Genomic DNA, 27,614 nt, shown 5'->3' with positions numbered 1-27,614 from the left:
GGACACTGGTGAGTCTTTTTCTGAGGTCTGTGTACATTTTCGGTATCGCCTGCCTAGAGAAATGGAACCTAGATGGTATTTGGTACCGGGGACACAGTATCTCAATCAAGTCTGTAGTTGCCTGTGAATTAACGGTGGATACCGGAAACACGTTTCTCACCGCACAGGCTGCCAAGGCCTGAGTTATCCGCTTTGCAGCAGGATGACTGCTGTGATATTTCATCTTCCTCGCAAAGGACTGTTGGACAGTCAATTGCTTACTGGAAGTAGTACAAGTGGTCTTCCGACTTCCCCTCTGGGATGACGATCGACTCCCAGCAGCAACAACAGCAGCGCCAGCAGCAGTAGGCGTTACACTCAAGGATGCATTGGAGGAATCCCAGGCAGGAGAGGACTCGTCAGACTTGCCAGTGACATGGCCTGCAGGACTATTGGCTTTCCTGTGTAAGGAGGAAATTGACACTGAGGGAGTTGGTGGTGTGGTTTTCTGGAGCTTGGTTACAAGAGGAAGGGATTTAGTGGTCAGTGTACTGCTTCCTCTGTCATCCAAAGTTTTTGAACTTGTCATTGACTTATGATGAATGCGCTGCAGGTGACGTATAAGGGAGGATGTTCCGAGGTGGTTAACGTCCTTACCCCTACTTATTACAGCTTGACAAAGGCAACACACGGCTTGACACCTGTTGTCCGCATTTGTGTTAAAATAATTCCACACCGAAGAGGTGATTTTTTTTTGTAATTTGACCAGGCATGTCAATGGCCATATTCGTCCCACGGACAACAGGTGTCTCCCCGGGTGCCTGACTTAAACAAACCACCTCACCATCAGAATCCTCCTTGTCAATTTCCAACTCAGCGCAGCAACACCCATATCCTCATCCTGGTGTCCTTCAACAGTGACATCTTCAATTTGACTATCAGGAACTGGACTGCGGGTGCTCCTTCCAGCACTTGCAGGGGGCGTGCAAATGGTGGAAGGCGCCACCTCTTCCCATCCAGTGTTGGGAAGGTCAGGCATCGCAGCCGACACAATTGGAGTCTCCTTGGGGATTTGTGATTTAAAAGAACGCACAGTTCTTTGCTGTGCTTTTGCCAGCTTAAGTCTTTTCATTTTTCTAGCGAGAAGATGAGTGCTTCCATCCTCGTGTGAAGCTGAACCACTAGCCATGAACATAGGCCAGGGCCTCAGCCGTTCCTTGCCACTCCATGTCGTAAATGGCATATTGGCAAGTTTACGCTTCTCCTTAGACGCTTTTAATTTTGATTTTTGGGTCATTTTACTGAACTTTTGTGTTTTGGATTTTACATGCTCTCTACTATGACATTGGGCATCGGCCTTGGCAGACGACGTTGATGGCATTTCATTGTCTCGGCCATGACTAGTGGCAGCAGCTTCAGCACGAGGTGGAAGTGGATCTTGATCTTTCCCTATTTTACCCTCCACATTTTTGTTCTCCATTTTTTAATGTGTGGAATTATATGCCAGTAACTATCAATAGCAATGGCCTACTACTATATATACTGCGCACAACTGAAATGCACCACAGGTATGGATGGATAGTATACTTGACGACACAGAGGTAGGTAGAGCAGTGGCCTACTGTACCGTACTGCTATATATTATATACTGGTGGTCAGCAAACTGTGCAAAACTGAAATGCACCACAGGTATGGATGGATAGTATACTTGACGACACAGAGGTAGGTAGAGCTGTGGCCTACTGTACCGTAATGCTATATATTATATACTGGTGGTCAGCAAACTGTGCAAAACTTAAATGCACCACAGGTATGGATGGATAGTATACTTGACGACACAGAGGTAGGTAGAGCAGTGGCCTACTGTATCGTACTGCTATATATTATATACTGGTGGTCAGCAAACTGTGCAAAACTGAAATGCACCACAGGTATGGATGGATAGTATACTTGACGACACAGAGGTAGGTAGAGCAGTGGCCTTCTGTACCGTACTCCTATATATTATATACTGGTGGTCAGCAAAATTATGCACTGTACTCCTACTATATACTACAATGCAGCACAGATATGGAGCGTTTTTCAGGCAGAGAACGTATAATACTGGTGGTCACTGGTCAGCAAAACTCTGCACTGTACTCCTCCTATATAATACTGCTGGTCCCCAGTCCCCACAATAAAGCAGTGTGAGCACAGATATATGCAGCACACTGAGCACAGATATGGAGCGTTTTTCAGGCAGTGAACGTATAATACTGGTGGTCACTGGTCAGCAAAACTCTGCACTGTACTCCTCCTATATAATACTGCTGGTCCCCAGTCCCCACAATAAAGCAGTGTGAGCACAGATATATGCAGCACACTGAGCACAGATATGGAGCGTTTTTCAGGCAGACAACGTATACTGGTGGCCACTGGTCAGCAAAGCTCTGCACTGTACTCCTCTTATATAATACTGCTGGTCCCCAGTCCCCACAATAAAGCAGTGTGAGCACAGATATATGCAGCACACTGAGCACAGATATGGAGCGTTTTTCAGGCAGACAACGTATACTGGTGGTCACTGGTCAGCAAAACTCTGCACTGTACTCCTCCTATATAATACTGCTGGTCCCAGTCCCCAGTCCCCACAATAAAGCAGTGTGAGCACAGATATATGCAGCACACTGAGCACAGATATGGAGCGTTTTTCAGGCAGACAACGTATAATACTGGTGGTCACTGGTCAGCAAAACTCTGCACTGTACTCCTCCTATAATACTGCTTGTCCCCAGAATAAAGATATGCAGCCCCCTGAAACAAAGTGAGAGGACGCCAGCCACGTCCTCTCACTATCATTTCCAATGCACGAGTGAAAAATGGCGGCGACGCGCGGCTCCTTATATAGAATCCGAATCTCGCGAGAATCCGACAGTGGGATGATGATGTTCGGGCGCTCTCGGTTTAACCGAGCCATACGGGAGAATCCGAGTATGCCTCGGACCCGTGTAAAATGGGTGAAGTTTGGGGGGGTTCGGATTCCGAGGAACCGAACCCGCTCATCTCTAAGCATAACACGGACACATGTGAACAGTAGCCAACAATTTCACAGCAAATAAGCTGCTGGCTGCTTCTACTTCATTTGGCATCTGGCAGTCCATGTGAGGTAGCCATGGAGCCATTAAAATCAACACTGGATGTCACTCGTTCAGTGTTTTAGAAGATGATGCCCAAAGCAACCACCAAGATTTTTTTAATGGTTGCTACAACTCTATTTGCTGTTTTCTTGTGATTCGAGTAATTAATAGATTGCTGGACAAAGGTAAAAAATTCAGACCAAACCAGAGAAACTGGTTATTGAGAAACCTACAAAGGGGTAGTGTTTCAGAGTCCGGACCCCCACCCGAATGGTTATGACACCTGGTGTGGATTGGGTGTTACACTGTAATTTTATTTATGGGTGTTTACATTGTGGAGCCTATTTTCAACCATGTCCCACACTGTACTGTCTCTCCAACGAACACTCAGCAGGGGAAAGTCCAACCCCTTTAAAACCCTGTTGGTCTAATTCCATAAAATGGCACAAAACTATCTTACAAATTAAATACTATCCACTACCACACACTCAATCCTCCACTTTATGAAATCACAACATCAGAGATTTTTAATCTGTTAGTCATGAGCAAAAAATGTGTCCCCAAGCTGCTTGGTGGTCACCTTGATCCTCTATTTGTCAAACTAATGTGCACTACCAATTCATAAACCCAATGTTAGTACTTATATTTAAATACTGTTCTATACCAATACCTGATTACCCTACAGTCATCATTTTTTTTTCTCGAATAGTATACTTTACTTGTACTGAAGCAACAAGTAGTAACATAAGTAAAAGGATCCAAAATTGGAGCCTGGATCTGGAAGCCAAATATAATGTGGATAACGCAGTATGAGTCCGAAAGCTGATTCTCAGTGTTTATGAAGCTTTTGAGCCAAAAAGGTTAAGAACATCTGACTTAATGCAAGAACAATGCACTGCAGACTACTGTAGTATACATTACAACCACATGCTGTACAAACAACTGCAGTATAAGAAAAAATATACGCACGACTTCCAGGCAGTCTACTATCTTGGATAGCTTCTCTTCGGGTAAATCTTTCAGTAGTGAAACACTGAAGAAGAAATAAAAAACAGTTTAAAATAAGTTATATTCCTGGAAACAGCATTTCAAATATACTTGACAGCTCTGTAATACATTTCCAACTTCTTGTCTCTGTTAATATAGATTTTCTCCCACTCTTTCCCAGTAATGGAAGTTGCCCACACTTCTTAATGACTTCCTTAGAGTCGGTTCAGCTGACTCGGAGAGACAGAGTTATATCTACTGTAAATGGCACATGACTTTTCAAATGTAATAGGCACTGACTGCCCTTGTCCCAGATACATAAAGATTATCCATAGTCTTTCCCTGCCCAGCATGTCCTTTTTAGTTCAGAGCATTGAGACTGTCTGCAGTGAGTTTGGAGAATTGGTAATTTTGCCTGTAGGTGTCATTTAAGTAAACGACTTGCCGCTCAATGAAAACTCCATTCCTAAGCCATAGGTAGCTTAGATTTGCATTACTACAGCAATAATGCAATGGCCCCCCCACCACCCCTTCAAGCCTGGCATTGCTAATTTCAAAAACTTGTGGTATCTTTAATATCTTATCTGACATTTTACAGATAATGGCAGCTTTCAAAAGCAGTAGCTTGCAGACAGGAAAGGAGGTAAGCATCGGAATCCATTAATAGTTGCACAGGCAGCAATAACAGAAGCTATATATAGCACATACAACACCTTATAGTTCCAAGGCTTTTTTATGCTGAGTTTTCTTACTCATATTTTGTACTAATCTTGTGCAATATTTAACTGTGCACCTTGTTTACAATTTTTGGAATTCTTCTGCGCTTTTTAATAATGTCTTTATATCAATCATGGCCCCGCCATATAGCGTAAAGTCAGTTTTGGATATAAATCAGTGGCGGTTTTCAGTGACGTGCGGTAAGGTGAGGCAGGTGAGCCAGAGCCTTTCCTGTCATACTAACGTATACATCACAACTTTTACTATGTTAAGTATATGAAAAAAAAACAAAGAATATATTAGAAATATCTTCTTTGTATTATTCACATAATTTTTATAGTCAAAACTTTGGAGTAAAAAGTCTATGGCAGGTGAGGCAGTGTCTCTCCTGCCTACCTTTTCTGCGCATCTGTGATCAAAACTCACCAAATTCCCACCAGTATATACTGCTGCACCTGTGTATAATGCCAATATGTACCCTTTGGCTCAAATATTGTGTGTAAGTCTGGCTCTGATACTAGTCAGTGCCTCCTCAGCCATTTACCACACCGCACGTCCCTGGCGGTTTTAGGTGCGGGCTAGCAGGGCAATCCTTACTGAACTAGGCACAGGGTGTGTGTTGGAAACTCATGCTTAAGTGTACAGTATCTGCCCAAAAATGTGGAAATCGTGGGAGATTCTGCATAGATAAATTCACAAGGATAAACTGAGGAATTCACAGAGGTAATGTCAGGAAAAACATTAGAACTGTGATCATTGTCTGCATGTGTAAAACAGACATATTCTAGATACTGTATAGATTATTTTTTAATTCATTATTGTTATTTTTTATTCTAGCATTTGCACATAAAAACGAGTTTTATGGTAAGAACTTACCCTTGTTAAAACTCTTTCTGCGAGGTACACTGGGCTCCACAAGGAATGGACAATGGGGTGTAGAGTAGGATCTTGATCCGAGGCACCAACAGGCTCAAAGCTTTGACTGTTCCCAGAATGCATAGGTCCACCTCCTATATCACCCCGCCTCCCTGCACAGGATCTCAGTTTTTAGTTAACCAGTTAAATGCAGTAGCAGGAAAAGAGACGACAACGGTTAGTAGCCACAACACCGCATTCTCACGACAGGAGACGTGTCAGCGGCTAATCCCATACCAACCCAAGTACGTCAGGGTGGGCGCCTTGTGGAGCCCAGTGTACCTCGCAGAAAGAGTTTTAACAAAGGTAAGTTCTTACCATAAAACTTGTTTTCTGCTGCGGGGTACACTGGGCTCCACAAGGAATGGACAATGGGGATGTCTTGAAGCAGTTCCTTATGGGAGGGGACGCACTGTAGAGGGCACAAGAACCCGGCATCCAAAGGAAGCATCCTGGGAAGCGGCAGTATCGAAGGCATAGAACCTTATGAACGTGTTCACAGAGGACCACGTAGCCGCCTTGCACAATTGTTCAAGGGTCGCACCACGTTGGGCCACCCAAGAAGGTCCAACAGACCGAGTAGAATGGGCCTTAATGTAATCAGGAGCAGAGAGACCAGCCTTCACATAAGCATGTGCAATCACCATTCTAATCCATCTAGCCAGAGTTTGCTTGTGAGCAGGCCAGCCCCGTTTGTGAAACCCAAACACAACAAAAAGAGAATCAGATTTCCTAATAGGAGCAGTTCTCTTCACATAGATACGGAGAGCCCGTACCACATCCAAAGACCGCTCTTTGGGAGACAAATCAGGAGAGACAAAGGCCGGAACTACAATCTCCTGATTAAGGTGGAACGAAGAAACCACCTTAGGTAGATAGCCGGGACGAGTCCTAAGAACTGCCCGGTCACGGTGAAATATCAGATATGGGGAACTACAGGACAAGGCACCCAAATCCGACACTCTTCTAGCTGAAGCAATAGCCAGCAGAGACACCACCTTAAGGGAAAGCCTCTTAAGGTCAGCTGAACCAAGAGGTGCAAACAGAGACTCTTGTAATGCCTCCGAAACCACCGACAAGTCCCAAGGAGCCACAGGCGGGACATAGGGAGGTTGGATACGCAACACGCCCTGAGTAAAGGTATGCACATCAGTTAAGGTCGCAATTTTTCTCTGAAACCACACCGACAAGGCAGATATTTGAACCTTGAGGGAGGCCAGACTCAGGCCTATGTCCAGGCCCTGCTGAAGAAAAGCCAATAACTTAGCTATACTAAACTTGGAAGCATCATAATCGTTAGATGCGCACCAAACAAAGTAAGAATGCCAGACCCTATAGTAAATCCGAGCCGAAGCCGGTTTCCGGGCCTGCAACATAGTTTGAATGACCGCCTCAGAAAACCCTTTAGCCCTTAAGACGGAAGCTTCAAGAGCCACGCCGTCAAAGACAGCCGGGCTAGGTCCTGGTAGACACAGGGGCCCTGAACGAGGAGGTCTGGGCGTTGTGGAAGTAGAATTGGACACTCTGACGATAGGCCTTGCAGGTCTGAGAACCAGTGCCGTCAGGGCCACACTGGAGCTATGAGAAGCAGAATTCCTTTTTCTTGCTTGAACTTCCGAATTACCCTGGGCAGGAGTGACACCGGAGGGAACACGTACGGCAGCCGAAACCTCCACGGTACCGCCAGTGCATCCACGAATGCTGCTTGAGGATCCCTTGTCCTTGCTCCGAAGACCGGAACCTTGTGATTGTGTCGAGACGCCATCAGATCTACGTCTGGAAGGCCCCACCTTTCCACTAGGAGTTGAAACACTTCTGGATGGAGGCCCCACTCGCCGGCATGCACGTCCTGACGACTGAGAAAGTCCACTTCCCAAGTCAGGACTCCCGGAATGAATATTGCCGATATGGCCAGTAGATGGCGTTCTGCCCACTGTAGAATCCGTGAGACTTCCTTCATTGGTAGGCGGCTTCGAGTGCCGCCTTGATGATTTATGTAAGCCACTGTGGTGGCGTTGTCCGACTGTACTTGAACAGGACGGTTCTGAATTAAATGCTGGGCTAGGTTCAAGGCATTGAAGACCGCCCGCAACTCCAGAATATTGATCGAGAGGAGGGACTCCTCCTTGGTCCACCGCCCCTGAAGGAAGTGTTGCTACAGCACCGCGCCCCAACCTCTTAGACTGGCATCTGTCGTCAACAGGACCCAGTTGGATATCCAGAACGGACGGCCCCTGCACAGTTGTTGGTCCCGGAGCCACCAGAGCAGCGACAGATGGACCTCCGGAGTCAATGAGATCATTTGAGACCTGATCCGGTACGGCAGGCCGTCCCATTTGGCTAGAATCAGCCTCTGGGGAGGGCGAGAGTGAAATTGGGCGTACTCCACCATGGCGAATGCTGACACCATGAGGCCCAGCACCTGCATCGCCGAATGTATCGACACTTGCGGACGAGATAGGAAGCAACGAATCCTGTCCTGAAGTTTCAGGACTTTCTCCTGAGACAGGAACAACCGCTGGTTGTGAGTGTCCAATAGTGCTCCCAGATGCACCATGCTCTGAGCAGGGATCAGGGATGACTTCTTCCAGTTGATGAGCCACCCATGGGCTTGCAGAAACCGGACTGTCACATCTAGATGACGCAGGAGAAGTTCTGGGGAATTTGCCAGGATTAACAAGTCGTCCAAATACGGCAGTATCCTGACCCCTTGACGGCGGAGTACCACCGTCATCACCGCCATGACTTTTGTAAAGACTCGCGGAGCCGTTGCTAAACCCAAAGGTAACGCCCGAAACTGGTAATGGCAGTTGCCAATCGCAAATCTCAGGTATTGCTGATGAGACACTGCTATAGGAATATGTAGGTAAGCATCCTGTATATCCAGGGAGACCATGAAGTCCCCAGGTTCCAAGGCCAGAACTATAGAGTGAAGGGTTTCCATTCGGAACTTGGAAACCTTCACAAACCTGTTCAATGCCTTGAGGTTGAGAATGGGCCGGGAGGACCCATTCGGTTTCGGGACTAGAAACAGCGGAGAATAGTACCCCCGTCCCCTCTGCGCAAGAGGCACCTGTACTACAACTCCTGTATCTAGGAGGGTCTGTACCACCGAATGTAGAATGTTTGCCTTTGTCTTGTCCAACGGGACATCTGTCTGGCAAAATCGATGAGGGGGTCGGTTTTTGAAGGCTATGGCGTAACCTCGAGTGACGACTTCCCATACCCAGGCATCTGAATTGGTCTTCAACCATTCCTGGGTATACCCTAGAAGCCGGCCCCCCACCCTGGGATCCCCCAGAGGGAGGCCCGCCCCGTCATGCGGGCAGGCTTATCTGTCTTGGAAGCTAGCTGATGGACCGCCCAGGCTCTTTTGGGCTTAGGCTTGCCAGGTTTGGAAGTGCGGGCCTGCTTGTTGTACGCCTGACCTTTTGCTTTACCTGAAGGACGAAAGGGGCAAAAGGAAGTACCTTTAGCCTTTGACACAGAAGTAGCAGTACTTGGCAGACAGGCAGTTTTGGCAGTAGCCAAGTCAGCCACAATCTTATTTAAATCTTCCCCAAACAGAATATCTCCCTTTAAAGGGAGTACCTCAAGGGTTTTCCTAGAGTCCAGATCCACAGACCAGGATCTGAGCCACAATATCCGGCGAGCCAGGACTGACGTAGTAGAGGCCTTGGCTGCCAGGATACTGGCATCAGAAGCCGCCTCTTTAATATAACGAGAAGCTGTGACAATATAAGACAAGCATTGTCTAGCATGGTCAGAGGAGATTTCAGCATCTAACTCCAAGGCCCATGCTTCAATGGCCTCTGCAGCCCAAGTAGCTGCAATAGTGGGCCTTTGTGCAGCACTCGTGAGGCTGTAAATCGCTTTCAGACAACCCTCCACACGTTTATCCGTAGGCTCTTTTAGAGACGTGACAGTGGTGACCGGTAGAGCTGAGGAAAGCACCATCCTAGCCACATGTGAGTCCACTGGAGGAGGCGTTTCCCAATTCTTGGACAGCTCCGGCGCGAGGGGATAGCGAGCCAGCATCTTCTTTTGAGGCACAAACTTCATACCCGGGTTTTCCCAGGGTTCCTGTCGTATATCAATTAGGTGGTCAGAGTGAGGTAAAACTTGTTTAATCACCTTCTTATGCTTGAACCTATCTGGTTTCTTAGGAGGAACGGATGGCTCGGGATCATCCGTAATCTGTAAAATTAATTTAATAGCCTCCAAAAGATCAGGAACATCCACATGTGAACCACCCTCCCCATCAGCCATATCTGAGTCAGAACCTGTGGGGTCAGTGTAAGTGCCGTCTTCATCCGACGAGGTGTCAGTGACAGCAGTGGATTGTGAGGCGACAAGCGCTCGCTTAGAGGACCCCTTGGACGTAGGCGAGCGACGGTCAGACTTTTTAGTAGGCAGGGACTGGTTCAACTTCTTTATTTGAGCAGATAAATCGTCCGCCCACGGCGGGTTAGCTGCAGGGACCACAAACGGTTGCATCGGCATTGGGGGTCCCATAGGGGGTGTTAGTTTATGAACTAGCGTATGCAGAAGCGTGGAAAAAGCGGCCCACGGCGGGTCATTATTTGCCCCCGCTGCCACCGTCCCACTGGGGGGCAAGGAGCCTCCAGAACTAGAGCCCAAAGCTGCTATATTTTCCTCATAGGTATCTGCGGCTTCAGCAACACCGGCAGTGTGTTCAGCCTCAGAACCGTTACCCTCAGAAGCAGACATGATATAACTTGCAGTATCAGGTAACACAGTACAATTTGTCAGCAGCACAATACCTCTAGCCCAAACCCCTGCGCAGTGTAGTCAGCACCAGCAGAGATAAAGGAGAGATATGGTGACTTAATCACAGAGAAAAATACGTAATACAGTATATCTTTGTGAAAATCCTATATTAGATAAAACCTGACGCACCAAGCCCCCTCAGGTTATAGAATGTAGGGATAGCAGGTTGAGTGAAAGACACAAAATGGACACCACTCAGCTATCAAATGCACACACAAATAGTCACAGTCTGTACAATGCAGAGGTTATTACTAACAATAATACTGCACTGGACTAGCTTACACAGCTATATAACAATAGATATAACAGTACACTGTAAGAACTTGATGTATATCACAGGGTAATTGTACTAGGAAACCCTGACTAAGTGCACTCTTTCTTAACTAACACTGACTAAAAAAGGCAGGTAGAATACTTAAGTGTCTTGTAAAGTCACAGCACTGACAACCAGGCGGCTTTACATAGGAGGATTTGCCTAATCATTCCCAGGAACAGTGAGCTGAGGGATAATGGCGCCGCAGACACTGCCAGGGAGTGAGGGAGAGACAGATATGCAGCTCCAGGGCGGGAACATTTGCAGAAAATGGCGCCCTTGGGCTGGGGGAGGGGCTTCAGGTCCAAGCTCTATCCCCCTGCAGGCAAAACCACCGGGTACTGCGGGCTCTAATAAAACGGTTTATAGAGAAAACCTGACCTGTCCAATGCCCTGGTGATCTAATGGGATCGCCTGTACTGCCACAGTGTCCACCGCCAGCGCACGCGGCCCGCCTCCCACTGACCGCACCGGATCGCGATAAAGACCGGGACCCACTTACCACCTCCCAAAGTGCGGCCACGCGATCCCGGAGAGACCCCGTCGTGTGTGCCTGACAAGAAGAAAACCGGAGCCTCCTGCTGTAGTTACCCGGCAACTAGGGCTCGGGAATGTACAGCACCGCTGGGGAGAGACGGAGCTGCAGCAATGACTGTCCACTGACATGTAACATTGCTGCTGTCCTTGAAGTCTTCACTTTTTTCCCTCAGAAAAAAAGATCTTCTTAGGGCTGCCTGGAGCAGCCCCTCTGTTAAGTGCCTGCTACTGCAGCACCAACTACAAAACTGAGATCCTGTGCAGGGAGGCCGGGTGATATAGGAGGCGGCGCTATGCATTCTGGGAACAGTCAAAGCTTTGAGCCTGTTGGTGCCTCGGATCAAGATTCTACTCTACACCCCACTGTCCATTCCTTGTGGAGCCCAGTGTACCCCGCATCAGAAATATTTCTCAGCTCTAAATGGCAATATAGGGACTTATTTATAAAACAAAATGTACAATGTGCTGTTGTAATCTATAGCAACCAGCCACAATAAAGCTGTGATTAAGGTACATTTGCCTAAAGTATGAGCACTTTACTGTATTTTATCTACATAATGTAGTTCATCTGAGATGACTTCTGTCCCAAAGAGCCTGCAGCCAATCAGAATTTTGAGTGTGCTGACCCTTAAGATGCACTGTCCTGTCTTGTGTAGTTATTTTATTGAGAACAGGACTACATGTAACAAGGGAAAGATTATGATGAAATGTAGGGACATGGAGAGAGCAGGGGTACCCCAGCAGCACATGGTAGTGATGTCAGGCTCCTGTCAGACTGATGCAGGACAAACCACTACATGAAACAAATACATCTTGTTTAAAAAAAACAAAAAAACACCTAATTAACTGTTAGTGGTTACAGCGCATTTGCAAACACATACTTGTATTAAAAATAAATCACAATTCAGAAATCTTGCCAGCGGCCCACCATCCTCTTCAAATTACTATTTATAGCCATCTTTGTGTTTACCTAAACTGAATATATATCCATTTCTCGATTCCAAATCTAAAAATACAAAGAATTCTTATTTTAAGTCCATGCTGTTAGCTGTCAATGTTTGTCTTGTTTAAACACAACATCTGGATCATTATGCACTGAGTCTTTATAAAGCTTTAGGTCCTGTTAAATGCCATGGCAGCCATTATGTATGGATTAACTCATTAGTAAGCTGGGTAAAGACAAATGCAGACCCTGGACCCGTCCCGCCCTCAAAACGGGGGCAACATGAATGAAGAATGGTGCCAGGTACCACGCCTTCCCCCCCAAAAAACAAAAAACCGCTGCAGCAAATAAATCATGCAGCTGACAGGGAGCTGTGAGGGACATTGCAGGAGCCGTAGTGCACATGTGCAGACATGGTCTTGCACCTGTGCAGACCCCTAAATGTCGTATTTGGGGTTGGCCTACCATTGGGTTTGTGTACAAATATGAATTAGGCCCTTAAAGCTGTTATAAGCCGCCATGAGACTTGTTCCTGTCGTGAGTCCCACAGTTATAGATACTCAAAAATCATATTCCTTTGAGCTTTGCAAGATGTTTCCCCCAAGTAGCTTACACTTAAAGTGTTTTCTTTTTTTGTACCAATAACGTCCAAGTGTCAAGTGGGAGAACTGCATGCTCTTTGGTTGCATATACATGGGATATAGACAAAGTGATGTTGCGAACTAATCTTACTTTTCTGTCTAAAACACTGATTAATGCTCATTTTATTGCCAATCATATCAGAGCTGTAACGGGGTAACTTTGCGGTGCTGGTTCCAAATATAACATTGGTTTTCCTAGATTGGCTTGGACCCGGGACACAGAACACGGGTTGAAGCCAGGGATACCCCTTCCATACATGGGTGATGATCCGAGTTTTTCCCCAGTCGCACCCTTTCACACCGGACCCAGGTCTTCCAGTGACCCAGGTCTTCCTGCATTCAGTGGGCAGTTGGAGATGATCTAATCTCTAAGCACTACTGTTGCCGTCCAATAATTTTCTTTTAGACTTTACCCTGGTCATCAAGACCCGGGTAGCACTTTTCAGACATAAGCCTAGTCATCTACTTGGGTTGCAAATCCATGGAAAACCCCTGCTCACGAGCAGGGTCATGGACCCAGGACTCTTCTGCATAAACCTTTTCAGACAAAAGCTGGACTCGGGACGATGCACGTTCACTTGCAAAAACCGGGTTTTAGGATTTTATCTGAAAGGGGTTTTAGTGATAAAATCCATGGGTGGTTGAAGAAATGAAGGTTTTAATGGGGAATTAATCAAATTACCTGCGGAGAAAGCTGAAGTATTCTTGATGCTGAGCCTGTGCTGAACTCATCATGATGTTCTGGAAAACCTGCCTGTCCAAGACCCAGATCTTTGAGTCGTTTACCGCTGTATAGGAATAAATAAATAAATAATAAAATAAATAAATAAATAAATGAATGAATGAATGAATGAATGCATGAATGAATAAATAAATAAATAAATCAATAAATAAATACATGATGGGCCAATATTGAAAGCAGACTAAAGCAGCAGGCATATAGCCACACTTAATATATAGTATAGTATATAATTTTGGGCTGCCCTAGACAGGTAGATCTATAGATGTGCCCCCATACACTGTAGCTGCAGTTGCACCAATCTGTGCCTCTCAGTGTGCCAGAACCCATGCAGGGCCGTAGAAAGCAGTGTCAGGTGCCAGGACTGCATAGGGGGCATGGCCTAAATAGGGGGCATGCCCATGTCCCATAGGAACCCCCCCCCCCATAAAATCGCTGTCCCATACGCGCCTTAGGGGGAGCAGTTCAGATCAGGAGGGGCAGAGCACTGCGGAGGCATCTTTACTTGTTTGATCCCTGAAGTGGGTCTCTCCTCCACAAACAGCACCATCTTACTAGTGATATTCGGGAAGATGGCTCATTTGCACTAGAGAGCAAAGACTCTCTTACAGTGCCGGAATCTTTGCTTTCACTCTGCTAGTGTTGTGCCATCTTTTTTGCTGAAAATGCTTCTTATGCAGACTTATTTTCAGGGAAAAATGCACGAAAAGACCCCGGCTCTAGAAAACATGCTGACGAATAGGAGCGACTAGAAGGGCTGTTTAGCGTGACTGCAGCAACAATGAAGGATGACACATCTGTATGTCAAATAGTACATATAATAAATCCAACCTAAACAAAAGTTTAAACTGAAAAGTCTTAATTGAAGCATACTGTAGGTCTTAGTTTACTGTCTAAAACTATCCCATGTCCTTACTAAGCTACAATCTCACATTCTCATAGAAAGTGGCTTCTCAGTCTGTGTAGTCATCATGATATTTAAATGTTTAGCAAGGTATCCCTGACCAAATTATCATAGATACACAAGTTACTGTTTCCAATCTATATAGAAAAGAGCAACTTTATTAGTTCGATTACAAGTTGCTTAGTAATAGAAATGCATTGTGCAGCATCTTCATCTTCCGGTTACTTTTACTGGTGAACTGAAAATCATGTTCAGATAAGGTTAATTAAAATCAAATAGGACTTGATGAAATATGTTATGGGAATTGTAGCCTAATGCACAAAAGAATAACAGGGCATAGATGTTCCTGATGTATTATTTATTGTTTTCTGTGCTGTATACTTACGTAGCAGTGATAATGACTCATACCTTTCACTGTGGCTGTTCTTTTGCAGTTATACAGAATTGCTAATTCCCCAAAAGCAGTCCCGGGATGCATCTGCCCTAGCAGCCGACTGTTCTGAATGACATCAAGCAAGCCCTCTGCAAGAATGAAAGAATTACAATGATTTTGTTAACCCCAGTATGCTTTCAACTACAGTTGCTACATCAGTTACACATACACTAGCTGCTTGCCAGTTCGCCTCCAGTCCATTCACTTGATGTTGATGGTATTTCTAGCCTGACATAGATATTGAAGGAGTAGTAAAGCTAAAATACTGTACAAATGAATTTAATATGACCAGTGCAATTATATATATATATATATATATATATATATATTATTTGACCAGTGCAAATATAAATATATATATATATATATATATATATATATATACATATATATATATATATATATATATATATATATAATAGTATAATCCCTTAATGCGCTCTTAGTACACACTACTGAAGTTTTCTTTTCTTTATGTCAGTAAGTCGGTTCTAAATAAACCAAAATCAATATTGTTATGTTTCCAAAAAGGGGCAAGCTTCAACACAGAGCGGATCCCTTGTCGATAGAGATCAATAAGAATGAAAATAAAGAAGATATCTCTGTGGAGCACAGTTATTTTGTAAACTGATGTAATTAGATTAATTTTACCGGATACTTTATAAAGAGAGGATGACCTTACATATATAAACACCCGTATTAAAACACATATATCTTTTTATTATAAGAACAATATAGTTTGAATTCACATTTGCATTAAAATGAATTGGTAATAAACATTTCTTTTACATTGAAAATACAGTTGTATGTTTCAACATTATTCATGTAAAAAAGAAAATCGAATAAAAGAGCTTTCACCCAACGCGTTTCATCTTATAGTGACTTCTTCAGGGGTGTTCTTCGGGGTATAATCAAATATAAAAAATATAAAAGATATGTATAAATAAAAAGGAACATTTCTAAAGAGAGGAATATGCATATCAAAATATAATCATAGTGTCCATATTTGAACAAACTGATGTTATATATAACGATAATAATTTTATGAGTTAAAGAGAAAACTACTCTCATACTTTCTTGTACATTATTTGAATTTTGCTTACTTATAACGTCATACATCACATATTATAATAATGATTGTCTGCTGAATCACTCCATAGTCAGTTGACCAATCAGTATATTAGTACTTACTTCTAGATAGCAGCTCTCTGTTAATTTTGAAAAAGCTGTATCATTCATAAAGAGTAAGGACTCTTAATTGAGCCAATTATTGTGCCTATGTTGAGAAAAAGACCAAATTTAAATATATAACCCAATTTCTTTTATAAATTAGCTTATTTATACATATTTATTTTAAATATACTTACTAGGAATTATTTATAAAATAGATTGAAAAACTTGAGGAAGAAAACTCCCATAATATGACGACATTTAGTGGGGTTCCTTATTATAGGCCACCCTACATAGAGATATAAATATATAAATACATCCTTAGGGTTTGATTTTAAAGTTTTCAATAATATAGTTATCTTATAAATAATTCCACAATACTTACTAGTGGATTAAATTCTTCTCCCAAATGTGGATATATTAGTGGTTTATCAAGTCTCGTTATACAGGTTGAGTATCCCATATCCATATATTCCGAAATACGGAATATTCCGAAATACGGAATTTTTTGACGGAGAGTGAGACAGTGAAACTTTGTTTTCTGATGGCTCAATGTACACAAACTTTGTTTAATACACAAAGTTATTAAAAATATTGTATTAAATGACCTCCAGGCTGTGTGTATAAGGTGTATATGAAACATAAATGAATTGTGTGAATGTACACACACTTTGTTTAATGCACAAAGTTATTAAAAATAATGGCTAAAATGACCTTCAGGCTGTGTGTATAAGCTGTATATGTAACATAAATGTATTCTGTGCTTAGACTTAGGTCCCATCACCATGATATCTCATTATGGTATGCAATTATTCCAAAATACGGAAAAATCCCATATCCAAAATGCCTCTGGTCCCAAGCATTTTGGATAAGGGAGACTCAACCTGTATTTATATTCCTAACAAGAACAGAGCAATAATTTATTTCATCCTACTGACCATAATAAATTGAGACTAAAAAGTTTTTTTAAACATAGCTTACCAGCAATTTTTTTAAATGTCTATAAATCACAAAAGGAAGGATCCACCTATGGACTGGATGTAAATAATTCACTTTTGCTTTCCTATTAAGAACAATATATTAATTAATGTCAAAAATAAAATCAGAAAATAGCCATAATTGATTACCAGCAATACCAGCAATGGTCCTATAGTCCTATATAAAATCAGAAAATAGCCATAATTGCTTACCAGCAATAGTCCTATAGGACTATTGCTGGTAAGCAATTATGGCTATTTTCTGATTTTATTTTTGACATTGATTAATATATTGTTCTTAATAGGAAAGCAAAAGTGAATTATTTACATCCGGTCCATAGGTGGATCCTTTCTTTTGTAATTTATAGACATTTAGAAAAATTGCTGGTAAGCTATGTTTAAAAAACTTTTTAGTCTCAATTTATTATGGTCAGTAGGATAAAATAAATTATCGCTCTGTTCTTGTTAGGTAACGAGGCTTGATAAACCACTAATATATCCACATTTGGGAGAAGAGTTTAATCCACTAGTAAGTATTGTGGAATTATTTATTTGATAACTATATTATTGAAAAATTTAAAATCAAATCCTAAGGATGTATTTATATATTTATATCTCTATGTAGGGTGGCCTATAATAAGGAACCCCACTAAATGTTGTCATATTATGGGAGTTTTCTTCCTCAAGTTTTTCAATCTATTTTATAAATAATTCCTAGTAAGTATATTAAAATAAATATGTATAAATAAGCTAATTTCTAAAAGAAATTGGGTTATATATTTAAATTTGGTCTTTTTCTCAACATAGGCACAATAATTGTCTCAATTAAGAGTCCTTACTCTTTATGAATGATACAGCTTTTTCAAAATTAACAGAGAGCTGCTATCTAGAAGTAAGTACTAATATACTGATTGGTCAACTGACTATGGAGTGATTCAGCAGACAATCATTATTATAATATGTGGTGTGTTATGTTATAAGTAAGCAAAATTCAAATAATGTACAAGAAAGTATGAGAGTAGTTTTCTCTTTAACTCATAAAATTATTATCGTTATATATAACATCAGTCTGTTCAAATATGGACACTATGATTATATTTTGATATGCATATTCCTCTCTTTATCAATGATCCTTTTTATTTATACATATCTTTTATATTTTTTACATTTGATTACACCCCGAAGAACACCCCTGAAGAAGTCACTATAAGACAAAACGCGTTGGGTGAAAGCTCTTTTATTCGATTTTCTTTTTTACATGAATAATGTTGAAACATACAACTGTATTTTCAATGTAAAAGAAATGTTTATTACCAATTCATTTTAATACAAATGTGAATTCAAACTATATTGTTCTTATAATAAAAAGATATATGTGTTTTAATACGGGTGTTCATATATGTAAGGTCATCCTCTCTTTATAAAGTATCCGGTAAAATTAATCTAATTACATCAGTTAACAAAATAAGTGTGCCCCACAGAGATATCTTCTTTATATATATATATATATATATATATATATGTACAGTGTATATATATATATATATATATACACAGTGTATATATATATATATATATATATATATATATATATATAAATATGTATATATACATATACACAACTTATTGGGGGAGATTATGCAAAGCCTAGAGAGATATACAGTACAAGGCAATCAGTTTGTAACTCATTTTACAGGCTGTGCCTGGAGCTGATTTGTTGGTATGTTATTTCTTTCCACTCTATAGGCCAGTACTGATGGGAGAGATGTGTGCTGAGCGATCTTAACACAGACCGCTCAGCACACATCTCTCCCCCCCGCTCAGCACAGTGCAATGTGTGCTGAGTGAGGGGGGCGCTCACTTCACACAGCGCTGAAGTGAGCGACCCACTAGATTGAGGATCAATCAAGCACCGGCGATAGCGATGTGCTATCGCTGGGGGGCATACACACGACAGATCCGTGCTTAAAATCTACGCAATCTAGTCAGATTGCTTAGATTTTAAACACGGATCTCTCTGTGTGTACCCCGCTTATCTCTTTCCAGGCTTTGATATATTCCCCACCAATAATCTTATCAGAGGGCAACACTGAGGTCTTGAGTTCAACTCCCATCATGGGGTGTAATTCAGACCTGTTGGTAGCAGCAAACTTGTTAGCAGTTGGGCAAAACCATGCGCACTGCAAGGAATGGGGGGGGGGGGGGGGGCGGGGGGGGGCGGGAGATATAACATGTGCAGAGTGAGTTAGATTTGGGTGGGTTATTTTGTTTCTGTGCAGAGTAAATACTGGCTGCTTTATTTTTACACTGCAATTTAGATTTCAGTTTGAACACACCACACCCAAATCTAACTCTCTCTGCAAATATTATTTCTGCCCACCCTGCAGTGCACATGGGGCCTAATTCAGACCTGATCGTAGCAGCAAATTTGGTAGCAGATGGGCAAAACCATGTGCACTGCAGGGGGGGGGGGGGAGGGCAGATATAACATGTGCAGAGAGAGTTCGATTTGGGTGTGGTGTGTTCAAGCTGAAATCTAAATTGCAGTGCAAAAATAAAGCAGACAGTTATTACCCTGCACAGAAATAGCACCCACCAAATCTAACTCTATGCACATGTTATATCTGCGCCCCCCCCCCCCCCCCCCCCAGTGCACATGGTTTTGCCCACCTGCTAACAAGTTTGCTGCTATGATCAGGTCTGAATTACCCCCATGGTCTTAACTGTGTGTTGTTTTTATATTCTTCCCGTGCATGCATGAGTTCCCTCTAGGTTCTCCATTTACCTCCCACAATCCAAAAATATACAGACATTAGTTAATTGCCCCCAAAACCAGGGCCGGCTCTAGACATGTTCGAATAGAGCGGCCGCGCAGGGCGCCACCCTTAATGGGCGCCGCGCGCTGGCGCCGCCATATTCGAAGCTGGAGCCGGCCCTGTGTGTGCAGCGTTGTCCCGCCGTCCGTGTGTGCGACGTGCGCTATGCGCGCTGCTCGGCGCCGGTGTCTAACGTCAGACGCCGGCGCCGCGCATAGCGCACACAAGTGGCCGCCCGCCCACCCGCACCCGGACCCTCACTCTCCCGCCCGCCAGCACTCCCGCCAGCACTCCTCCTCCCCCTCTCAGCGCCTCAGGTATTTGGTGGGGGGGTCGAACATTTATGGATCGCACTGTGGGGGCATTTATCTGGCACTGTGGGGGGCATTTCTGGCACACTGGGGGCATATCTGGCACACTGGGGGCATATCTGGCACACTGGGGGCATATCTGGCTCTGTGGGGGCATTTATCTGGCCCTGTGGGGGCATTTCTGGCACTGTGGGGGCATTTCTGGCAATGTGGGGGCATATCTGGAACACTGGGGGCATTTCTTGCACACTGGGGGCATATCTGGCACACTGGGGGCATATCTGGCACACTGGGGGCATTTCTGGCACTGTGGGGGGCATATCTGGCTCACTGGGGGCATATCTGGCTCACTGGGGGCATATCTGGCACACTGGGGGCATATCTGGCTCTGTGGGGGCATTTATCTGGCACTGTGGGGGCATTTATCTGGCACTGTGGGGGCATTTATCTGGCAATGTGGGGGCATATCTGGCACACTGGGGGCATATCTGGCACACTGGGGGCATATCTGGCACACTGGGGGCATATCTGGCACTGTGGGGGGCATTTCTGGCACTGTGAGGGCATTTATCTGGCACTGTGGGGGCATTTATCTGGCACTGTGGGGGCACTTATGCATCTGGCACTGGGGGCATTTATGCATCTGGCAATGTGTGGGCATTTATGTATCTGGCACTGGGGGCATTTATGTATCTGGCCCTGTGGGGGCATATCTGGCACTGTGTGGGCATTTTTATATCTGGCACTGTGGGGGCACTTATATATCTGGCACTGTGTGGGCACTTATGTATCTGGCACTGTGGGGGCATTTATGTATCTGGCACTGTGGGGGGCATATCTGCACTGTGGAGGCATTTATGTATCTGGCACTTTGGGGGCATTTATGTATCTGAACTGTGGGTGCATATCTGGCACTGTGTGGCCATTTATGTAGCTGGCACTGCTGGGGGGCATGTCACGTGTAGCTGGCACTGCTGGGGGGGGGGGCATGTCGCGTGTAGCTGGCACTGCTGGGGAGCATGTCGCGTGTAGCTGGCACTGCTGGGGGGCATGTCGCGTGTAGCTGGCACTGCTGGGGGGCATGTCACGTGTAGCTGGCACTGCTGGGGGGCATGTCACGTGTAGCTGGCACTGCTGGGGAGCATGTCATGTAGTGTTCCCGCTAGGCGTCTGTGGCTAGGCAATGTGTCTCAGTGCTCTCCCTGGTGCAATGCGTCTCAGTGCTGTGCCTGGCGCAAAGTGTATAGGAGGTTCTACCTGGTGCAGTGTGTATTAGCTGCACTACTGTGTGGTGTAATGCAAATTGCCACTATTATGTGGCCACGTACCTTCCCCACGAAGTAACTCCCCTTAATTTTTTCTGCGCGCCTTCGGCGCGCACTGTCCATTCTTTAACATATAGGTATGGGAACAACAAGCAGTATGTACATCATTTTGCCCTCCTAACTTAAACATGTGCCCTCCCTGTGATCAGCACCATGCCCTAAAAAGTGAACAGTATCATGTGTAGCTGGCACTGCTGGGGGGCATGTCATGTGTAGCTGGCACTGCTGCGGGGCATGTCATGTGTAGCTGGCACTGCTGCGGGGCATGTCATGTGTAGCTGGCACTGCTGCGGGGCATGTCATGTGTAGCTGGCACTGCTGCGGGGCATGTCATGTGTAGCTGGCACTGCTGCGGGGCATGTCATGTGTAGCTGGCACTGCACATTATGTGTATCTGGCACTATACTGGAGACATTGTGTGTAAGGAACACTACTGTGACTATGTGTAAGGCTGCTAATTGTGTGAAAATATGTCTATAGTTTGATGATATGAAGTTATGAGGCCACGCCCACTTTTCCAGAGGCCACACCCACTTTTCCGGGAGCGCGCGCGCCTTCGGCGCGCGCATGGGGGGGGGGGCGCTTTTACATTTTCTCGCTCAGGGTGCTAGTAGGCCTGGAGCCGGCCCTGCCCAAAACAAAACAAAAAAATAACCCTGTGTGGCACTACAATTCCCAGCATAGTAGCATCTCTTATTATGTTTAGAATTAGGGTGTGCAGTCCATCCCCACCCCCAGGGTACATAGGCTGTAAGTCCCACTGGGGTAAGGACTGATGCAAATGGCTAAATATTCTCTGTAAAGAATATGTGTGCGCTATATAAATGACTGGTAATAAATAAATGTTTGCTATGCCCTTTGCTGCATTAAATGGTACTATTGGGAAGTTATTAGATTTATGCTCTACAATGCTATGTAACCAAGGACTCTATCCATGTATTATTAGATGTCAATCAGATTTAAAATGACATAAAACTACATATGTTTCTCAAAAGACAGATCAAATAGATGTAATCAATGTTTTTTTTCTATGAACAAAGGGTAGAGATATTCATCTAATGATACAAATTGATACAAGATTTATAGTAGCTTCCAGATTTTGGACAAGACTTCAGAATGAATTTTATTAATTTCCAAAATTCACTTGTTTTTGACACTAAGTTAAAGAATGAAATATTATATCAAACAAAATGTTTCCGATGGCTGCTGTGTACCATTGAGTACTATCGGAAACAAGGCACTGGATGCAATGAAAAAAGGGGTTGGAGAAGCTCACCCCCCCCCCCCCAAATATACTTATTCTCTTTGCAGTGATATAAAAAACCCTCTGTATTTAAAACTATTGTATTTTTCACAAGACAGCCCAGTGGGCAAAATCTGCATGGCCTTTCCAAAGGCAGCAAGATGGCATAAGTCGTAATAATGTAGTTCCAGACTTGCCCGAGATTGACGTTTCCTGGACCCAAAAATGGGGTGAGGAAAATGGGCATTGCTTCACAGGAACGTTTGTATGTTTTAGAAGATCAACACGGATTGTGGCATTGCTTGGATGGATCATCAGCAGGAATAAATTGCTCTGAGTATTTGGAGGTATGTGAGCAGGTGCATCGGTTCATGGTCAATTTTGTCACAATGTTTTTAGCTATGTTTGGAGGTACAATTTAAAAATGCCATTTAACCATATCAAACCCAAAAAGGATAGCATGGGAAAAGCTGCATTACTGGGTTTTGGACATTTTCAGTGGACATTGGGGGTCATTCTGACCCGTTCGCTCGCTGCTTTTTATCGCAGCCGAGCGAACGTGTCCCCACTGCGCATGCGCCGGCGCCGTAGTGTGCCAGCGCATGCCAGATGGCCGAAGGCCGTAGCAGGGCTGCGATTGCCTCTGCCTGATTGAAAGGCAGAGGCGGTCGCTGGGCGGGAGGGGGCGGAATAGCAGAGTTTGGCCGCCGTTTCGTGGGCGCGGTCCGGCCAACGCAGGCATGGCCGCACCATGCGGGGGCGGCCCGCAGCGGCTGCGTGACGTCACACACAGCCACTGCGGGCCGGGGAGCAACGAGTAGCTCCCGGCCAGCACACTAAAGCTGCGCTGGTCGGGAGCTACTCTTGAAGTGCAAAGGCATCGCCGCTGTGCAGGGCCGTCTTTTCGTATGGGCTGAATGGGCTCTTGCCCAAGGGCCCCAGGAGTATAAGGGCCCTAGGCTGATAGCTGAGGATCCCCTCTTTCCAGGGGTACCAGATTTTTAAAAATCGGCCTTGGGGAACCAGAGATATCTTACTTGGAAGCAGTAGTCCCCATCCAAGCCTGTTAATTGCTCTTCCCAGCCAGATATCTCGGGTTCTGTCTAACTTAAGAGTTTTTCTGAGGGTATAATCAAAATCTGTGATTCTCCCCTTTTGGTGGACACTAGCAGCTTGTCTCTACTATGCCCAGAACCAGAGATATCAGCCTCCCAGCAGCTGTCCCTGCTCCAGCTCCACACGCCTAATATGCAGTTTTAGATTTTCGTTGGTGAATTGCTCTGGCTCCTGAACTCTGATACTGAAGTCCCCAGAACCTTCTGAAAGGTGGGACTCTCTAGTGTATTATCCCATTCAAAGCTAAGAAATATATTTTCAGGAACTGGAGATATCTGCAATCAAGCAAGCTGCCCTCCCACCAGAAAATGATAAATATTAAACCCCCTCCAATATCCACCCCTTCCCTACTTATTAAACACCCCCTACCATCCTGGAAGTTATGTATCCTGGCCACTTCATTCAGCTCAATGCTCACCTTTACAGTTTAGTGTTCTCTCTCCTTCCCCATCTATGCAGTAAAGGAGTAATTCGAAGAAATTACTGCTCCAGGTCCTACGTGCTGAGCGGAAGATAGAACACCCCCTACTGCCTGCAGAACATCAAAGCTGCCACTGATATCACCCCCCACCCCTAACGCTGGAGGATGGGTAGGGGGCCCAGTGCATTGCTGTGCCCAGGGGCCTACACTGCTGTTAAGATGGAACTGCCGCTGTGTGATGCCTTTGCACTTCTGCGGGGGGGCCGGCACTGACATGCGGGGCGGACTAGCCCTGTGCTGGGCGTCCCCCCGCATGTCATTGTGAATGATCGTAGCTGTGCTAAATTTAGCACAGCTAGGATCAACTCGAAATGAGGGCCCTTATCTGTGTTAAGACAGAAAGGACACAACAGTCTCAAAATGCAGTATTATATTATATAACTTTACAGTAAGTTCAGGTCCAGAAATGGCAAGTTAATGCTATTTATTTTTATTTATTTATGGAGGTATAACTAGTGTGCTGCATTTATTTAAATGAAAATTAATTCCAACAGCCAAAACACATTTTTATTGTTTAGAGCAATGTGCTAGGGAATCTTGTGTTTTTATTTTGGAGATACACTATCCCCTCTTATTGAAGCAACTGCTTCAGCATATACATTTATTTCAGCTACTTTCACTTTGTGTATCATTGCAACTTTGAGAGGCATATATGGGATCAGTAGGAATGCTGGTACTTGTAGTGCAATACTGGGGACTCAAGGGGTACCTCTTGGGAAGCTAGCTCTCAAATTAAAAACATCCATGAACCAATCGGAGTAATTCTGAGTTGATCGCAGCAGCAAATTTGTTAGCAGTTGGGCAAAACCATGTGCACTGCGGAGGGGGGGCAGTTATAACATTTGCAGAGAGAGTTAGATTTGGATGGGTTATTTTGTTTCTGTGCAGGGTAAATACTGGCTGCTTTATTTTTACACTGCATTTTAGATTTCAGTTTGAACACACCCCACCCAAATCTAACTCTCTGTACATCTTATATCTGCCCCCCCTGCCCCGCAGTGCACATAGGGGGTAATTCCAAGTTGATCGCAGCAGGATTTTTTTTTAGCAATTGGGCAAAACCATGTGCACTGCAGGGGAGGCAGATATAACATGTGCAGAAAGAGTTAGATTTGGGTGGGTTATTTTGTTTCTGTGCAGGGTAAATACTGGCTGCTTTATTTTTACACTGCAAATTAGATTGCAGATTGAACACACCCCACCCAAATCTAACTCTCTCTGCACATGTTATATCTGCCTCCCCTGCAGTGCACATGGGGGGTCATTCCGAGTTGTTCGCTCGTTGCCGATTTTCGCTATACTGTGATTAGTCGCTACCTGCGCATGCGCAAGGTACGTAGAGCGCATGCGCTTAGTTATTTTACTAAAAACTTAGCTGTTTTGCTGTAGCGTCTGCGGCGATTTTCAGTCGCACTGGTGTTCGGTAAACGATTGACAGAAAAGGGGCGTTTCTGGGTGGTAACTACGTTTTCCCGGCGTTCGCTAAAAAATGCAGGCGTGTCAGGGAAAAACGCGGGAGTTTTGGGAGAAACGGGGGAGTGGCTGGCCGAATGCAGGGCGTGTTTGTGACGTCAAACCAGGAACGAAACGGCCTGAGCTGATCGCAGTGTAGGAGTAAGTCTCGAGCTACTCAGAAACTGCTAAGAATTTTCTATTCGCAATTCTGCTAATTTTTCATTCGCAATTTTGCTATGCCAAGATACACTCCCAGAGGGCGGCGGCCTAGCGTGTGCAATGCTGCTAAAATCAGCTAGCAAGCGAACAACTCGGAATGAGGGCCATGGTTTTGCCCAATTGCTAACAAAAATCCTGCTGCGATCAACTTGGAATTACCCCCATATTTTTGCCCAACTGCTAACAAATTTGCTGCTGCGATCAACTCTGAATTAACCCTTATATAAGGACTTCTGCATATAATTTACAAAAATAAATGTGCCTGCTCCTTACCTGCCAAGACATAAAGATGGTTTCCGGCTGCACCTTCCTGAATGACAAGTTGTGATTGGCTGTATAGCCGCTCATACATACAGTCCACCATCCTCCGTACATGTGATGCCTCCAGCTGCCTTAAGAAGTCATTACTCATGATTGCTCCAGTGATAAGCTTCTTGGCACTAGAGATAAAAGTATACAGTTCATTTCTGCTTTATTCATACATATTAACTGCATAATTATGAAATTGTCAGAGAATCTCAATAAAAAAAGTGTGTCATCTGCTTTAAGATACTGTATGAGTAATAAATGTAATGGAGGGATTATAACACATTTGTCCACAACAAATGTAAATATTTGTGCTGTTCTCCCACACAGTGGAGAATAAATGTCATTGTGAATATCATTTTCACAATAGTCTGCCTCAGGATGAGAAAGAGGAATATATTTCTCCACGTGGGAGACTGTACCCAGTAATCATTTTAAGACAAAGGCACATATGTTCTTTCCCATATTTTTTAGCTGTATGAGAAAATTGCTTTGTTAGACGCTGGAATAATTCCAAATGGTTTCCTCATGGGAGTCTGACTTTATGGCATTTTCGAAGATGATCATTAAAGTGATATCAGAAATGCTCAGCGGTACTGTAACCTTTTAGCAAGAGGACTAATTGTTTTTCAATTGGGCTGGTGATGGTTTGACAATATACAAAGAGAACTGCTGCTGGTAAAAGGGCGACAACATTTGTCACGGACAGAACAGAATTTACCGGAATTTTCATTTGCTGAAATCTACAATTTTTTTTTTAAAGGGGAACTAATGCATTAAGTAATATATACACTGGACAAAGCTTTTGTTTACACATCAATAGTGGTCAGCATAGAGGGAGATGTATCAGAACTTGGAGAAAGATAAAGTGGAGAAAGATAAACTACCAACCCAGAGTCGGACTGGCCCACAGGTGTACCAGGGAAACCACCAGTAGGCCCCACTGCCTGAGGGCCCACTCCTTCCTCTAGGGAACAGGTTCCAGACTGTGCACTTGTATTATACATGGTAGATGGGTGTAGTAGGGTATGCCGGTGGTGCGTCAGGATCCTGACAGCCGGCAAACTGAAGACCACCCATGATAGATATGTTGCATTACACTGCACTAAACTATTGTGTATTTCAAGCATCTGTGGAGGCTGGTCACACCCTCTTTGTAGGCTGGCCACACCCCTAAGTA

The 27,614-nt window shown here is 44.2% G+C and overlaps 1 protein-coding gene across 2 annotated transcripts in view; it reads right to left on the bottom strand.

The window, feature by feature from the left end:
• Positions 1–27,614, bottom strand: part of LOC135056329 (cGMP-dependent protein kinase 2-like) — a 423,162-nt gene that overhangs the window by 206,499 nt on the left and 189,049 nt on the right. For both annotated transcript variants that reach the window (XM_063961323.1, XM_063961324.1), the window contains 4 exons: positions 26,402–26,568; positions 14,991–15,104; positions 13,622–13,727; positions 4,065–4,128 (listed from right to left, as the gene is read on the bottom strand). In XM_063961323.1, coding sequence (XP_063817393.1) covers positions 4,065–4,128; positions 13,622–13,727; positions 14,991–15,104; positions 26,402–26,568 — 451 coding nt within the window. The remainder of the gene's footprint in view (positions 1–4,064; positions 4,129–13,621; positions 13,728–14,990; positions 15,105–26,401; positions 26,569–27,614) is intronic.

This window comes from Pseudophryne corroboree, chromosome 3 (genome assembly GCF_028390025.1).
Source record: "Pseudophryne corroboree isolate aPseCor3 chromosome 3, aPseCor3.hap2, whole genome shotgun sequence".
Classification (NCBI taxonomy): domain Eukaryota; kingdom Metazoa; phylum Chordata; class Amphibia; order Anura; family Myobatrachidae; genus Pseudophryne; species Pseudophryne corroboree.
Note: the sequence above shows the minus strand (reverse complement) of the source record. Positions and strands in the feature narration are given on the sequence as shown.